The sequence below is a fragment of the Tympanuchus pallidicinctus genome, unplaced genomic scaffold (assembly GCF_026119805.1).
Source record: "Tympanuchus pallidicinctus isolate F22 unplaced genomic scaffold, pur_lepc_1.0 scaffold5, whole genome shotgun sequence".
In the NCBI taxonomy this organism is placed as follows: Eukaryota; Metazoa; Chordata; class Aves; order Galliformes; family Phasianidae; genus Tympanuchus; species Tympanuchus pallidicinctus.
The window spans coordinates 43,533,837-43,551,700 of NW_026294769.1; the positions used below are offsets into that span (position 1 = coordinate 43,533,837).

Below are 17,864 nucleotides of genomic sequence, written 5' to 3' on the forward strand. Positions count from 1 at the left end.
ATCCATAGTAAGTTTTCCTTGAGGTATCTGTCCAGTTATTTGACATTTTGACACAGGCAGTGTCTTTAAAAGGTGGAACATAGCAATCATCTCCTGTAGTTTTAATATCTATTGTTTTTTCTACCTTTTTTTTCCTCTTTAAAGGAAGGCTTTTCTACAAGAATTTATAGAAATTGTAAGGCTTTTAGTAGCACAAAACAGCATCACAATTGCAGACAAAGAACTATGATTTAATTCTTGTTCATTTCAAATTGATTAGAAAATACTGTCTGAACTGGGCACTGCGCCAAGATTGCCATTAACTTTTCCCATAAAATATGATGAAGGACCTTAACAAGCATTTAGTAATTAAGCGAAGTGCTTTGGAAATTTATTTGCTGTCCACAGTTTGTCATGTTCTGTAAAATACTGAAGCATGTTTTTATGAAAAGCAATAAAAATAAAGCATTGGAGAAACATCTGGGAGTGTTATCTGATTGTAGTGGAGGGGGAATTGTTTCAGTGGTAGCAGGATATTTTGATATTCAAAATTAATGTTGTGTATAGTTGATTTCTTTTGTTCTTTAACTTAATTAATTACTGAATTAATATAGTAATTCTTATAATTGTATATCCTATTCTAGCGTTCGTGTTGCTTCATTTTGTACCCTGAGTTGATTATTTTCCATGTACTCCATTAATGTGTGTACTGTTCTATATTTGGTTTCTGGTCTCATTTAATGCAGTTGAATTTACTGAAATAATAGCACAAAGAAAATGGAAGTGCTGAACATACTGCAAATGGAGCAGATTTTCCTGTGGCATAGCAGGAAAAAACAGTGAAGGCTTTTAGTCTAATAATGTTTGGTGGGTGGCAGGGTGGTGCTTTGGTCTTTAGCTTTGCTAACAAAGAGAAAGGCTGGCCTGTTGCTACTGAGGTAGCTTTTATGTGCTGTGGCCACTCACAGTGATTTATGAGTAATTTTCTCTGCAAACCTCTTTTCCTTTCAATAGTCTCCAGCTTCCTTTAACAAGGAGTAAATTCTGGATTGCACGAGGGCTTAATGGAATAACAGAATGAGATCAGATTTCACTGCTGTGCTTTGTGTAAGGTTCAGACCTCAAATCTGGGAGAAGATGCTTCTCAAAACTACAAAACTACGGGCAGAAAAATCTACTAGCTTTCAGATTTGGTTCTGATATCGTTGCAGTTATTTGCAACTGATATTTAAACAAACATGCAAACAAAACTTGCAGTACATAAGATGCAGGTGCTGTTTACATACCGTGATGCCAGGTTTCCTAAAGTTACTGTTAAAATCTGACAGCTGCCACAAACCTTTCACTGATGCAAATGTATGTTTTGGTGAAAATCATTTTCAAAACATGTTTTTCTTCTGAGTAGAGGTTAAAATTTTGCAGTGAATTGTCGAAGGGCAGAGGAGAAATCTCCAAAACAAGAAAAGCATTTCTCATTATTTAAAAAAAAGAGCGTTAGTACAGGTTAGTACCTGTTTACCTTTGTAAATTCTTGACCTTCTCTTGTTATGATAGTAGTACTAATAGTAAGATAATAATCCAACCTTAGGACAATTTCTCAGAATAGTCTCCTTCATCCATTTTGTTCAGGAGTTCAAATAATTAACAGTCTTTGCTGTATTATGTTTGTTTTCTCAGGGCATTCTACCTGGACAAGTCAAACCTGCCTCCAAATTCAACATCTAAAGCAGCTTACATAGATAAGGTAAATAAAAGTGATAAGTACCTAATTAAACTTTTTGTGTTGCACACCATGTCCTTTCCATTGAGAAATGGAAGTATTCAAAGCTGCATGGGCAAGGAAAGGAGAAACTCTTGCAACTTTCTGTTGTACCCCTCTTCTAAGGGCTCTCTGTTGCAATTGATTCTGATTGATTGATGAGGCTGGAGGGCATCAATGTATCTGAGAAAGAGAACTACAACTTTTCTTTTTGACTGTACTGTCAGAGTAATACAGCCACACCAGGAGCATTGATAGGCTTAGGCAATGAGGGAGTAGATGCAGGCAGATATTTTTAGTTCTGAAAATTGGAATTGCTGTTGAAAATTAAGTACTGTTTCAGAATCTTATACTTCCTCCTAAACTTGCTTTTAGGCTTTCTTCAAATGCTTTAATCTGTCTTCAAACCTTTGTGACTGAGAGATCCCAGAGGCTAGGAAAATTCATTTAATGCTCCCCTATTGTCAGAGAGTTAATAGCCATATTGCAGCTCAATAAAATTGTAGGATCTTGTCTGTACTGAATTAAAAGCGAAAGTGATTGAGTTACTGTGTCTTGAGAAATGCAATGATTGTCACTGAGCTCTGTGACAGACTGAAATTTATGACTGTATCACACAGTATGACCATTAGAAAACAGATAGAATCACAGAATTGCTATGGTTGGAAAAGACCTTAAAGATCATCAAGTCCAACCATAACTTAACCATACTATCCTAACAACCCTCTGCTAAATCACATTCCTGAGCACCACATCCAAAGGGTTTTTAAACATCCTGGGATGGTGACTCAACCACCTCTCCAGGAGCCTATTCCAGTGCTTAACAACCCTTTCTGTAAAGAAGTTTTTCCTGATATCCAACCTAAACTTACCCTGGTGCAACTTGAGGCCATTTCCCCTTGTCCTGCCACCTGTCACCTCTGAGAAGAGACCAACCCTGCTCTGTTTCTTGTTCCCGTTTCTTGTCTCTGTACTGGACTACATGGAAGGGGAGGAGGAGGTGAGCCTGTGCTTCTCCTTCTATGGTGTCAAGAACATATATTTTTTAAATGTCACAGCCGCAGCAGGACAAATTTAACTACATGTGGAGTGCTTGTTACCCCCAAACCTGCTATTTCAGTAAAAAGGTCAAGGGCAAGATAAAAGCAGCTCATAATACAGATCTAACCAAGGGATGCTAAGTTAAGCTAATGCTTTTATTTTGCAATTGGAGCAAGCTAAGAGTGAATGCATGATCTCAGTTTGTAGCTGTAGCTGTGACTTTTGTTCTCTTCTCCATAGCTCTGCATTCGTAAATGGCACAGTTAAAATCAATTTAAATGGATGCAAGTTAGATCAATAGGAGTTAAACCAAGTTAAATCTGTTTGTGCCCAGATTTAAATATACTTCTTTTTCTAATTTATTTACCTGAACTGTATGCTTTTTAGTGAGGTTACCTCCAAAATGAGCAAGTGAGGCTGACATTTCTCTGATTAGTTAAGGATGTCTTTGGGGTATTAATCAGTCCTTCAAAATATCCTTCCTTTGGGTAGTAGGATTTTGTTAGAATCTTTAAGTATTTCTGGTAGGAAGATAAATGGAATTTGAATTATGGAATCTACAAAACTGTGCTGTGAATCTTTTCTTTACACAAAGAACCATGGATGCTGCTTTTCATTGCTAAACTTCTTTTGAGGGTTCCTCTTCTGAGGGCAACCTTCCACTTGAATGATTCACCTAATAAAGAAAGGTGAATCATTCATTTTCCATACACTAGTGTTGAGTTTTGCAGTATATTTTGTTACTCTTGATCATTTTTCTTTTTCCATACTGTTAGTCGAGATTAGAAAACAGCTGTTTGCATAAATGGGGGGATAGTGTTTCTTAATTATAATCTAATTTTATCAGTGAGTCAATTAACCAGCCTTGGCATCCCTCCTCTGCATGCATTATGGTTGCTTCTTTGTGGTTTCCCTTTTCTGAAAATATCAATGGTAGAAATGGCACTTTTGGATCTGTTCAGTTTATTGAACTGAAGATCAGCTCACTAAGCTGCTATGGGAATGAAAAAAATGTTGTTCTAAGTCACATAGCAAAGGACTGCGTGTTCTTTATGTAAGTTACAGAATCTCACTTTGGCTGTTCCAGCTTACCCCGTTATTCCAACACACATCTGGGCAGACTTACTCAAAAACAGCGTTTCACATTCTCTTGGTAGCAAATACTAAAATTTATTTTTCTCTCTTTCAGCTGATGAGGCCACTTAATTGCTTGGATGAACTTTACCGACTCGTAGGGTCCTTCATCCGATCTAAGCGCACTGCTGCCTGCGCATACACTGCTTGCAGTGCTTCTGGAGTTGGATTGCTATCAGTTTCTTCTGAGCTCTGTAACAGGCTTGGAGCTTGTCACATCATTATGTGCAACAGTGGAGTTCACCGGTATGGCAATTTATTTTCCTCCCTTTGTTTCAGTCAGTCATTCAGGCATTGCAGTTTGGAGAATTTTCTTTTTAAATGGAATTCTTACACTGTCTTTTCACGTATGTGACTAAGTATCTCATATACTTTAAAGTTTTGTGGTGTAATTGTATAACTGTGCTTTCAGTGATTGACAGAAATGAGCAGTATGATTTTGTTCTGTGTAGTTGTTATGGATTGTTCCTTAGTCAAGTCAGGAAAAGACAGTAACCTTAATTGCTAAAGCAGAAGAAGAAACGTTTCCTAGGTGAATAAAACACACTGTATTAAACTCTTAATGCAGGCAGGAAATGCTGATATCCATATCTGCTTTATATGCTGGTGAAATAGTAGTTAAGCTTTTTTTCCAAGGGAAAAAAATAAGCAAGATGCATTTCTTTACATGTACCATATCATAACTAGAAGTTCTGTCTGTATTAATACAATACCAGAAAATGAACCATAGCCAACTGAACTTTGTTGTCATCAAGTCTGAAGATTTAATACACACACATTTATTTATATATATATTAAAAAATGCAATAGTGTCATTATTCTCTCTAGTATTTAATGACATTAGTTAAAGGCAGCAATATGTTTGTATTCCAGACTAGCAGACTACAGTTTTGTCTGTATTATACCAAAAAAGCTGAGACTGCCATTGGAAGGGAGGAAGAGGAAGCAACAACAGAAGTCAAAGCTATAGCCAAGATCATGATGCTAAATACCTACTCCCTTTCTAAAAATTCCTAACTGGTTTACAGGTAGTGATGTTAAAAATACTCTCATTAGGATTTGGACTTGATGATCCTTGTGGGTCCCTGTGGGATGTTCTGTGATTTTATGACCTATTCAAATCCTTATTTTAAGCAGGCTTGATTACCAGTATATTGTACTAAAATGAGCATTACTTCATCCTAATTTTAAGTATTGTCATTTCTTAAAAAGAGATTTAGGGGGAAAAAATGCAAGATAACTGCAATGCAGGTTACTAGGTATGCAAAATATAAAAAGCTGCCTATATAACCGACACAAGTTATATAAAAACAGTGCTAGCCATTTCTCTTAGCAGAGTTTGCAATAAATGTGTTGCCCTTCATTGCTGGTACAAGAAAATGTCACTTTGTATACAGTACTTGGTTTTAGACAATTGCTAAGTAACACTACTATTTAAGATTAGTCACTACATAAGAAGATGAGAATACTATATAGCATGGATTGGCATGAAGTTGTCATTTCAGAAGACTGTGAAGATGAGCCAGAGAAAAGCTGTCTCTTGCCTTCACTTAAAATACTTTAACAAGAAGTTTTTCTTGTAGAGACGTTCTTTGTGTGTCAGAACTCTTGTTTCTTAATATGATTTTTACTTATAAACATTGCTCTGAGAAAGAGCGAACAAGATTGGGGATAGGGAGTAGGAAATCAGCCTTATTAAGGCCTGCAGAACGAAGCAATATTGACTGAAGAACAGTGAAAAAAATAATAATACTCAGATTGACCTCATGTTGATTAGCTGCTATTATTATTTCTTCAAAGCCCTGAGCTTTTATGAACAAATTCTTTATTGCGGAGTCCTCTTCTGAAGACATTTCTGTGTTGAATAAGACAGATTTCACTTCCTACATGATCAGAAGAGACTTCGGGCTTGATTCTGCTGTTTTATATAAAAACTTCTCTGAGTTTCTTCATGATTTCATGGCTCAAGTTCTGAACTTGCAAAGATGGTCAAAAATATGGTGCCAAAAATTCTAGTTGTTTAAGAATAAAGTCAGAGCAACTTCAAAAGCCCAAATAAATGATTACTCTTAAATGAAGATGAATTATTAATGAGATCCCTGTTCAAAACTAAGACTAATTCAAAGGTCAACAACTAATAAATATCTGGTTAAGTATATTTAAAAAACAGAATGTTAGAAAGCCAGCACAAATTGGATTTCAAAATATTATTACATGTAATGGGGATCGAGTATAACTGCTTACCATGTGGGTTTCCATCTAGATGTTAAAGGATTCAAGATGGCCCTTTTATATAAAATCACAAAACACTTTTCTGTAAAGCACGACTAGCTCTGCTTTACAGAAGAATCCATTTCAGTTTTTCCATCAGATAGCATGACTTCAGTTGTGTGATAATACTGCCTTTGTGGCCACCATCTGTTCAGAGAAAAAAAAAAAAAATCAACTCTTGGCATTCTCACAGACATTTTAAGATAGATCCTCCAGGAGAGAGGAACGCATTACTTGAGATTTTATAGGTACTCAGAGTTTTTGCCCTGAATTTCTGAAAGTTCAGATAAAAACTCAAATATTTAGAAATTGGAAGGAATTCCCGTGCTATTATTTGAAGTGACAGAAGTTGAAGAAGCTTTTTTATTCCTTCCAAGAAGCAAGAGTCACCTGAAGATACTGTTATGCATACAAATTGGATGGATGAAGAGGTCTTTCCTTAGAATGTGAAGTCATATAACATCACATACTATTTTCCTTCTGGCCTTCGTAGGCCAAATCTCTCCTGTCCAGCACTAAACAAACACTGCTTTTTGACATTCTGAAATTGCCTTTGTCCAGACAAAGTTTGTTTCATCTCCAGCCAGTAGGCTCGCTGGGTGTTCCTGAAATTACTGCTGCTAAATTCTGCTGTGTTTTTTGTGAACCTGCTCGTCTTGACACTTTGTAGAGTGAAACTCTTACAGCATCATTAAATCCTGTGAGAAGGACAGAAAGATGAATTAGAGGCTGGAGGTGATCCTGTCCCATAAACAAAGAAGATTTTGCCTCTTCCCTATAGCCTTGGGGGTTGTACTCTTTTAGTTGTTTGGTGGAATATTATTTAATCAGTGCAGATAATCATACAAAATAATGTTATTTAAATTGTGAGTTAGTTACTGATTTTTCAGATAGAAATTTTCATTTCTGGTTGTATTTGGCAATTTGTCTGGCCTTCTGTGTTCTTAGATACTAAATACTGTGAAGTTGTTGAATGCAGCCAGTTTGAGAAATCCACACTTTTAGGCCCAGACCAAAAGCTCTTGAGTGAAAGTTTTTCGGACTATGATACAGGTACTAAGTGAGTTGAAAAGTGGCATTATCTACTGATTCCACTATGTAAACAGATAGCAGAAAGACGGGAATTGTTATTGCAGGAAGTATGTTCTTCATTTCTCAATCTTCTTACCAGCTTAAAAATGAAAAATAATGAACACAGAGCAAGTTTCTTACATGCTTTCTTAAAAAACAAACAAACAAAAAAACCCTCATTTTGGCCCAATTTCAATGTTTGGTCTCTAATGGAAGAGAATCTTTGAGTCTGTGGAAGAGCTCAGGGTGCTCTTGGTTGGTCAGCACCTTTCTTTTTTTCCTGGGGAGTGGGATCTTAGCAAAGCATGAATCTGTCATTTTAGTATACTTTAAACCTCAACCTTCCCCCACTCAATTTATGTCTTACCAAAATGAATGGAGAGCCTTTACTGTGTTGTCTTGACTGAGGTGTCATGCATGACACTGCAGGTTTCTGTCACCTAATGGGAAGCAAATCCCAGATAGCTTTGGAGGAGGTGCTGGGATGGCAGTCTCAATGCAGAAGAGCCAAGAACAGCTTGGTCTCCTTTGACAGTGATTGCTGATCTGTGGATCAGCAGTGTCTTGGTTTCTGACTTCTCTCTGATCCATATTAAATTGCTTTTTGCACTGCGCTAGACTAAAACAGCTTGACAGAGTTTGTGGTTTTATCCCTATATCCGAGATAATACACGGGATTTTGAATTGCTGGCGATTGCTTTGCTTTGATTTTTATTATGACAATATGTTTACCAATTTACATTAGAGCCTGAAATCCTATATCTACTTCAAGCAGCAATTCTTTCCAAATATATTACAGTCGCAAGTAAAACAAGGATGGGAAAAAATAAGTCCCTTTAACCTTCACTGTCCTCAGTGACATATGAATACTGCAGACTGCCCTTGGATTATTCTAAGTGAACATGCCTTGTTGATCAACATCAGGAACAAAACTCTAAATTAGCTCGAGAAATCGATCGTTTGTATTTCTATTTTGCCCTTTTCTATCGCCCATAATTATATTTCTGCCTGCCAATCAACTGTCACCCTGTAAACAATACTCTGCTTTCTTTACTTGTATTCGATCCATTTGAAGTTGTAATCACTCTGCACAAATGTAGGTGGTGAAAGGCACTTTTAAATTTTATTGAATCATGATGCTTGCTCCTGCTTCAGGGGGAAGTGCAGACTTGGCTGCACAGACATGCCCTCGCCTCTTTCCATGCCAAAATGAAATTAGGTGCAGCAGCTGCAGAAGCCTATTCAGAGACCATCAGACTTACAAGCTCAAAGGAATCATTTAAAGCATCCAAACGAAACAAATCCCAACTTTATTTAAAATTCTGCATTTCCTGGAGGATTGAGAGAAGTCTTTGATAATCTTGATGTACCCCAGAAAAAAATCACTGTCTTATTTTCTTTTCTGACTTTTAATTTCCCCTCCAGAAAGTCTCTCCTTAGCATTACCATCCTTCAACCAGTGGGGTTCTGGCTGGCAGCACTCAGCTGAATGATGAAGCAGGTTTTGCCAAGGGTTGATTATGCTGTCTCCTGCAGCTGGCACAGCTCCTGAAATCCAGCTAAACCGACTGCATCTTCCACACAGTGAAGCAGAGGAATGCCATAAGCTGTCCACCGTGGCCAGCTGCCTTTTAGTGAATCAGATAAAAGAAGCTGAAAAACAGGAGCCCTGATTTTATATTTCAGATGCTGTATCATATGAATACTTCCTTTTAGATTCTTAAAATTGTTTTTTGGTAGGAATTTAGTTCTGAGCTCAATGAGTCTGTGCTACAAACAAATAAATTCTCCTTGAAGTTTTGCAGATGTAACTCATGAACTCCGCAGTAAGACGACTTTCTGGGGTTGATGGGACTAATTTTTGGGGGCAGGTCAGCATAAGCTGAGGAACTATCCTGGCTACTCCCCAACTTTCAGTGAAGATTCTCTATTTTAATTGCTGTTTTATTATGTCTGTCTGCAGTCAGTGTATGTGCAGTCTCCCAACTGAAGCATAAACAAAACTTATGTTTTCCTTAAATTATTTTGGATAGTAGAGTATTTTATTTTGTGCTAGCTAATATTAGAAATAGTTACATTATCAATAGGCAGGAATTTGTCTTAATATAAACAAGGCTTTGCACACAAACCAGTTATCTCTACAGTAGCAGTAATTACAGTAGTGGAAAGATTTGCCTTTCCCTGGCAGCCTGACACATTTTTGTTTTGTTAATTTCTACTGTGTGTATGTGTGAAGGACTGTGGTCATTGAGTTTGCTTACACATTTTAAAGTCTGAGATACTCTTTTGTTTAAATTGCAATCTGAAAATGCGGACAAATGCAATGAGACGGATGGATGGATCTAACTTCCTGCTAATATGAATTTCAGTGTGCTCTTCTTTGTGGATGCGTTGTAACGTTATGCACTAGGATAGACACTTGGCAGCAGAGTTGATAGATGACTCAATTGCTTTGCTCTATAGAAACATCTTCTTACTCTTCAGTTGCTGCAGTATTGTCTTACCTACGATCCAGGTCTTAAGGAGAATCTGAGTTTTCCTCACAAACATTGCTGTGTTGTACCAAATATACAGCAAATACTCTGGGACAACCTAACATGAAAAACTTTTCCAAACCTTTAAATTCTGAGGTGGAGAGTAACCTGAGATCTTAGAAGACAAGAAGTAAATTGCAGTTTTCCAGCAGACAGATTTACTTTCTAGCATAGTAGCAGAGAAGCCTTCAATGTAAAAGATGTTCTGTACAGAACAGGAGAGGTAATGACTGACATTGGCTTTTTCTGCCTTTAGATGTTTCTTGTTTGTTTTTCCAAGTATGACTGAGCAAGCAACCAAAAGGCAAATCTTGAATCTTTTGGAAATGTTGTTCTTTCATAAAACAGAAAGTAATAATGAATGGTTTAATTGACTCCTTGCAACACTTTCTGCTGATTAAAGGTGCCAAAATCTCGAGGATTAATATTTCTGAGAAGGTGTCCTGTGCAGCTTTTGAAAACTAGCAGATGTATGTTGAAAAATAAGTGTTTTTTTCTTCATTCTTCAGAAAGCTCTTTGTCTTATAAAGGATAGAACAGACCCATGTTATGTCTGAAATATATTGGAAGATAATGATCTTCCTAATAAGCTACAGAAAAAAAGTCATCATTACTTACTGCATATTCAGGATTAAAAATGACTAACTTTGAATTTAATAAACCTGTTTAAAACAATATTTCTGAACTACAAAAGCCATTAACTAAGGTTAGCACTGAAATATGGCTGATGTATACTTACTTATGACCGATTCCCTAGCTTGATTAAATCCATGTCATCTACTTCAGCAAATTAGAACTTTAGGACAAAATGGCCTTAGATTTTGACAGATGAAATTGGGTTGGATATTAGGAAAAAATTTTTCTCAGAAAGAGTGGTGAGGCACTGGAACAGGCTGCCCAAGGAGGTGGTGGAGTCACTGTCCCTGGAGGTGTTCTAGAAACATAGAGATGTGGCACTGAGGGACGCAGGTTGGTGGGCACGATGGGGATGGGTTTGATGGTTTTAGATGATCTTAGCAATATTTTCCAACCTTAATGATTCTGTGATTCTCTGACTGTTGATAGCTTGTGTTGGAAAATACTGGGTAGAGCTGCTTTGGATTATCTTGTCATGGAATGGGGATTCATGTCCACAAAGAAGATGGGATATATTTATTTTGAGGTTTGCACAATTTCATGTTTGCAGTGATGCATCTTGTGAAGGAATCCTTTGCTTGCTGATGCTTAGTAGAGGCAGAAATCCCCTTACTTATGAGCTGTCCATTTCCTTGTGATGTAGTAATATTCTCCTCAGTCACTTTTTGAAGCATTGTTTATTGATTACTGAGTTGCCGGAATTAAGTATATTTCACATGCAGAGTACGGTTTGGTATACGTTTGCACATTAATGTAAGTACTGGACAAATGGCCCAGCCCGGATAGAGTTAATTTCCTTCCTAATAGCTGGTGTGGTGCTGTGTTTTGGATTTAGGATGAGAATAATGTTGGTGGCACACCACTGTTTTTGTTGTTGCTGAGCAGTGCTTACACTGAGTCAAAGACTTTTCAGCTTCTCACACCGACCTGCCTTTGAGGCACTGGGAGTGCACAGGAAGCTGGGAGGGGGCAGAACCAGGACAGCTGACCTGCACTGACCCAAGGGATGTTGCACACCGTATGGCATCATGTAGAACTGGGGGGTGGGTTGCAGGGGGTGCACATTGCTTGATGTGTGGCTGGGCAGCAATCAGCAGGTGGTGAGCAATTGTTTTGTTTATTCTTTTATTATTAATATTATTATCCCTTCCTATTCTGTCCTATTAGACTCCTGTTAGCACATGAGTTTTACCTTTTTCCAGTTCTCTCCTCAATCCCACTGCAGGGGGGAAGTGAGTGAACAGCCATGTGGTGCTCAGCTGTCTGCTGGGGTAAACCACAACAAACCCTATTGCTTGAGTTCAATCCAACACCAATTTTGAGGCAGTGATCTTCCTGAGAACATCTCAGCTTCACCATAAGGTCTTAAAAAGACTGAGCGTAAGTCCTGAACTCCACTAGTTTTATTGTAATTGTAAATTAGTGTATTTATACACTGTATAATATATGTAATAATACACTGTATTTTATTGCACAAACCTCAACTGCATTTTATCTCTAGTACCTGCTAGATGGCTGAACTTCCTTCTCCCTGTGAGAAAAGCAAAAATTCTGTTCTGTAAAGTTTCAGCGTACGGGCATAGAGAACAGAAACTTAAGTACTTGCCTGCATGGATCCATATTCCCACAATGTCAGTAGCTTAGAAAATGTAAGAGACTCTACAGCTTGACATATGTGCAGTTTTTGTGCTTTTTTTTTCTTATAGTACTCAACAACATCTTCTCTTCTTTTGAGTTTTCTAGGGGTTATTCTTTGGTTTTCCCATCAGAATTACTGGGTATATAATATGCATTATATACAGAATTACTGGGTATACAATATACATTACCCAGTCATCACTAGTAATTGCAGAGAATCATCCCCAAAGTAATGCCTGCTCTAGAATTATTGAAAGTATAACAAGAGCATTCAACTACGTTTTGAGTAGCAGCCTTAGATTTTAATTAGGCTAAGCATACGTGTATCCTTTTCATATTTTTTTTTCTCTTCACATAACCAGAACATAATCCATCTCAATGTCTGTGACTGGGTAACTGATACGATAACTACTAAACCAACTTGTTTCACCTCGTCTTTTTTATTTAGGGTATTTTTCTGGGAGATGCTTTGTTGCCTCTTTGGATGCAGGGTGGCTGGAATCCTAACTGAAACCTGCCAATGATTTGAACAATGTAGATTCTTTTAACTCTGGTAACATAGATACACAGTTTGCTCATTGGCAGCTCTGTAGGTGCTGTGCTGTACATCAGCTCAAATTAGTTTTCCTTTCAGGTGACATTAAATAAGATGCTATGAAATAATCAACTTTTCAGAGATTTTCAGTCTTTTCCTCTGTTACAAATCTGGTTTTCAGTGTGTATATATATCTTTCTGTCCACTAGATTTGCAAATGGTTAATAAAAATCACATCCAGTCACAAAAGAAAACCGAAAAGCAAAAAAACAATGACCAAAATACCACAAATGAATTCTGCTGGGGACACTGGTGACAGAAAATGATTTAGCCTCTTTTGTTCAGGATGGTCTCAGGCAGCAGATAATTGAAAGTTTGTATGCAATCTTCTTATCAATATTGCCATGACTGATGGGAGACGGGAGATAGCAGGCAGGGGATGGGAGCAGCTGCAGCCCCTTCTGTTCCCCCTTGGAAACCAAATGGATGGATGAGGAATTCTCAGCCCAGTCATGCTGGGAAAGCCAAATGCCTGTGCTGACTGCTGCTGTAATCTGTCAAGGGGAAAAATCTGTGATTCTAACTGACTGACACGAATTCCGAGAGGATGAGCTTGGGTCTTTGGTTTTTCTTCCATATAAGAGGAGATAAGAAGAAAAGAGAGGGAGTGAAAACAGATTTAGATTTGTTTACAGAGTAAAATTAAAATACATAGTTTTGGAATTTATGCTTCCCATAGCATAATCTTATGATAGCAGTAGAAGGTGTTGCTTCTTTTTCCTCTGGTATTTTCCTTGTTTGGGTTGTCTGGACTGATTGCATCCCAGTGACCAGAAACTTCCAGTGGTTAGAACTGCTTCTAAATCGCTTTGTACATTTTAATACCATCTGCTGTTTTGTGAGTAGATTAGTTTCTTCTAAGCTGGTTTCCAGAACATTTTGATTTGTGAAAATGAATATGTAGTGATTCAAGAATTATACTTGAAAATCTGGGAGAAAGCACCAGCATGTAAATACAGATCTACTCGTGACTCAGTTCAGTGTAACCCCAAGGAAAGGTTTATGATCAGTTTTAAAACAGGACACCATCTAACTGATTTGTTAACTGATTCAACTAAAATGAAGTTCTTTCATTGTTGTTTGCTGTGTTTCAAAAGTAGTACTTTCTGTCATAATCACACAACAAAAGCCACAAGCAATCATTTTTATTTTAATTCTGGTTTTAGCACTGCCATTCATCAGACCTCTTGCGTGACTTGTGAGAAACAAAATCTAGCAATATTGTATTGTACCACTAAAGAAATATGAAATGAAATTATGCCACTGATCCTATTGTAACATTTTTAACATACCTTAAAAAGTCAGAACATGTTTTAAAAGAAACAGTGGATGTATCTAACCAGTATTCCTCAATCTTGAATATAAAGTTTTATAAAAGGTTTGTACTGATAGTCAGCATCATCGTGGCTGTTATCTTGAGTGTCTTCACTATTGATTTTCAAGGATATTTTAATAATATTATCAGAATTAATATAGTTATTTTTTACCTTGAGGTGATCTCTTCAACTTTTGGCAACTGCTACAGTATAATCAGGAAACATACAGTCTATCTCTGTAGTAGCTCATTAAAGAAATCTTCATTGTGCTATTTTACTCCGTGTTTTTTCCCACTTTGATTATGTCTACACCCTTGGTAACCTTAGTTCTGAATTGTTCTTGGCATTGTAAAAATGTAAATGGCTCATAATGTCCATCACCTGTGCTCAATTCATCAGGTTTTGAATAGGGAGAAGTTTGGCAGTCTTTTCCAATTACAGGATTAGTATTTGAATCTTCAAGCTGACCTTCATTTACAGTATTCTTCTGTTAGTTTTGATTCACTCATGGAGAGTATGATTTCTCTGTTCTTTCAGTCTTTTGGGTTCTAAGAAGATGGGATTTACTGGAAAGCTGGCTCAACAGCTGGTTGGTTGAAAGCTGCACTTTGAACCCATTAACATTCATTACACCTACAGATAACCTTTCTACCCCTTTTCCCTGGCTTAGATTACATCTATCAAATTGGGATATCTACTTTAGCTTTTTCAGTTTTGAATAGGACAAAGCTTTTTTGGCTGTTCCTGAGGGTCAGATATTTAGATTTTGGTGCTGGCAAATATTATGAGCATGTTTTTTGTGTTTTTTTTTTTTCTTTTTTCTTTTTGAATGATAGTTAACCTTTCAAAGACAAGATAAAACGTAGTATTGAGAATTTCTAGTCTAATGTTTAACTGTTTTTCACCTGAATCAAACATACAACACGAAAGATCAGTGTACATTTGGTTCAAGTTATGTGAGGTCCGTGTATGCTAGAAATGGGGGAATAAAAATGATTTCATTACCGAAGAAACTCACTTAGCTTATACATTTTTAACAAAGGGCCATTAGTAAAGATATGGATCAAATTTAATATCTTCTAAACTAACTACTGTGAAAATTTTTACAGTCCATAAATTTACTTGGCGGTACTTCAAACACGTCAGGGTGTATTAGTTGTGGGCTTTTTTTTTTTTTTTTTTGCTTTCTGTTTTTTGTTTTCAGTAAGAAAATAAGTGCAGATACATTTTTCCTCCTACAGATCTTCTGCTCAGCAAGATGAGTGTTTGACTGAAACACATTGTCTGTTCTGTGTGCATAATGTAAGCTATGCAGAATCTTCTGGTCAGGATTTTGCCAAAAGCATACTCATAAGTACATTTTAACCACGGTCTGAGCTTTATTATTTGAACTTGTAATACAGAGTTTTTGTCAGGTATCTGCTGAGATAGGATCATTCAATGCACGTCATATTTCTGCTTCAAGAGATTTGGTTATTGCAGTTGGTTTTTTTTTAATTGCATTGTTAGTGGTGCAGAATGCAGATACTGTCACCTCTGGGATGATAGCAGCCCTCACACTTGTGTTGTCTAAAATGCACCCACCCATTCGAACACAGTTTTGTTGCCTTTATCTAGAAGTCTTCTATAGCTTTGGTCGTAATTGTATGAGAAGCTGCTTATCCATCCTTACCCTCACCACGAGCCAGTTGGCATGTCCAGAATGACTTTCCCTGGTCCTTCTTGTCTGTTATTATCACAGGTTTTCCTATAGCCAAGTTCTTTGGCTCCAAAGATTTCTTGGTTGCTCTGACAAAGCTGCTACAGCCTTTTTACTGGGATGTGGTACTTGGAGCAGTTTTTGTGCTCACACATTTACTTGAAAAAGATGGTGAAGTAGGAGAGGATGGTTTATTTGAAGGAACACCTTCCTTTCTTTCCTCTTTAAATTAAAAAGGAGTAATATCCCTTTATTTGGTTTGCAAACTGTAGAAGTGGCCATGAGAATACCCAAGCTAAGCTGAGGTCTGCATCAGTGGTGAAGGGCAAGAGATAACTTGTGTGGAAGTCACTTGGAAAGAGATTTCTGCAATTAGAAGAAATTCTGCTCTTTGTATTGTCACTTTCTCATGCACTAGCCAAGCCATAGTCAACACTGTGGATTACTGCTTGTTGTTTATTTTTAACAAACATAAAAAGCAAATACATGTGCTTGTAACTTTGGTTACGCTCAGAATCTTTCCATTTCAGAAGTGTTTTGTGTCCAAACTAATACCTGCGAAGTCTGGGCTATCAGAAGGTGTTAGGAGTCAGATCTCCTATGCTGTCATTCTACGCGTACCTTTTTTAAAAGAAAATTAGAAATGTGTTAGTATATAGGAATTACTTAAAGCAAACCATTGCTAGCAGATTGGTGACCTCAGCCTTCTGTTGCAGCTGTACCCTGAGTGTTACCTTGGAGCAGGCAATCATTCTGGCTCGGAGCCACGGGCTGCCACCTCGCTATATCATGCAAGCTACAGATGTGATGCGCAAGCAGGTAAGGTGCTCTCTTTGGGTAACAGCTTGCTGTTCCTTGGCAAGACTTGGCCAAACATTTTAACCCCCATCTGACTGTTATGTTAACGTCTTTGCAAGTTTTCTTAGTTTGGTGTTTGGTTTCGTTGTGTTTTTGTTGTTTTTAAAATTATCTTTAAAATGATCTTCATGTAAAAGGTTCATCATTTTTTACAGGGTTGTGATTGCGCATATTGGTTTTTGTAAAGAAACTGCTGTGGCATCATCGTACTTTGGTATAGTCTAATGAATATGAAAACAAATATTCTAATTATTATCATTCATAAGAATAATTTAAGATCATTAACAATAGTTAATAAGTAGTGACTCGCTGAATGAAGAAGGGGAAGCCCAGTATTGTGATTCTTAACTTTGCAGGCAAGATTCCTGAGGACACTGTGCTTATTTCACACTGTGTATTTTGATCTTGTCATAGTAAAATATTAGAATTTCAATGCTGCTGTGGATAGATAATCACCGCAACATGAACTCTTAATGCAGATGTATGACAAAAAATTGCTGTATTAGAAGGGAGTATAGACTGAAAATAGGAAATACAGTCTACCCTGTAAAGGCACAACTTCTAGAATATCCTGTTATCAGATATGTGGTTTCAAAAAGATGTGGTGACTTGGAAGGACTTCAAAGAAGGAGCGTGAATATCCAGAGGTTGTTAGACAAGCTTTATGAAGTGAAGATTAAAGAGCTCAACCTATTCATTTGATCAAAGAGAGGCTGTGTGGAGGCTTAATCAGTATTGTGCATATGGAACATATATCCCAGCCTGTTCCAACTTTCAACCTCGTGACAAAAGCGTAAACAAGAAGCAGGGTGCAAAATTCCAAGATGGACAAAATTCAGCCTTTAAGTGAATTAAAAAAAAAAAAAAAGTACTTATCTGTGATTCATTAATCACAGATAAGACAAGATTCATTATTTCTGATTTTTAATTTACATCTACCTTATTATTTTCCAAACTTCCACTTCTTATTCTGTGCAGAAATCACAGTTTAATTACAAAAATGACGAAATGACTGTACTATACTTCTAGGTCAGTAAATGGAGAAGTACATGTATTCTAGATCAAACTTTTGGCAATTAAAGCAGTTATATAAGTATTCTCAAGCCATAGATTTTGATCAGTGATATGTAAGATATGCAGACAAAAAAAGGATGCATCTGAATAATTAGGATCATTCCTTTTCATATCTGATTTTCACCTTATTCGGTGCATAAATTACATTTCTGTAGTGAATAAATATCCTCAAGGTTCTTGAATCACGTTGTGAGGAACTGCTTAAAATTACAGCTTTAACTTTATATTAAAAGCAGTCTACTTCCATAAAAGGATAAAC

General features: G+C 37.0%; 1 protein-coding gene across 2 annotated transcripts in view; it reads left to right on the plus strand.

The window, feature by feature from the left end:
• PREX2 (phosphatidylinositol-3,4,5-trisphosphate dependent Rac exchange factor 2) overlaps positions 1-17,864 on the plus strand; it is a 216,166-nt gene that overhangs the window by 184,848 nt on the left and 13,454 nt on the right. For both annotated transcript variants that reach the window (XM_052704868.1, XM_052704867.1), the window contains exons 36-38: positions 1,657-1,723; positions 3,969-4,159; positions 16,390-16,492. In XM_052704868.1, the coding sequence (XP_052560828.1) occupies positions 1,657-1,723; positions 3,969-4,159; positions 16,390-16,492 (361 nt within the window). The remainder of the gene's footprint in view (positions 1-1,656; positions 1,724-3,968; positions 4,160-16,389; positions 16,493-17,864) is intronic.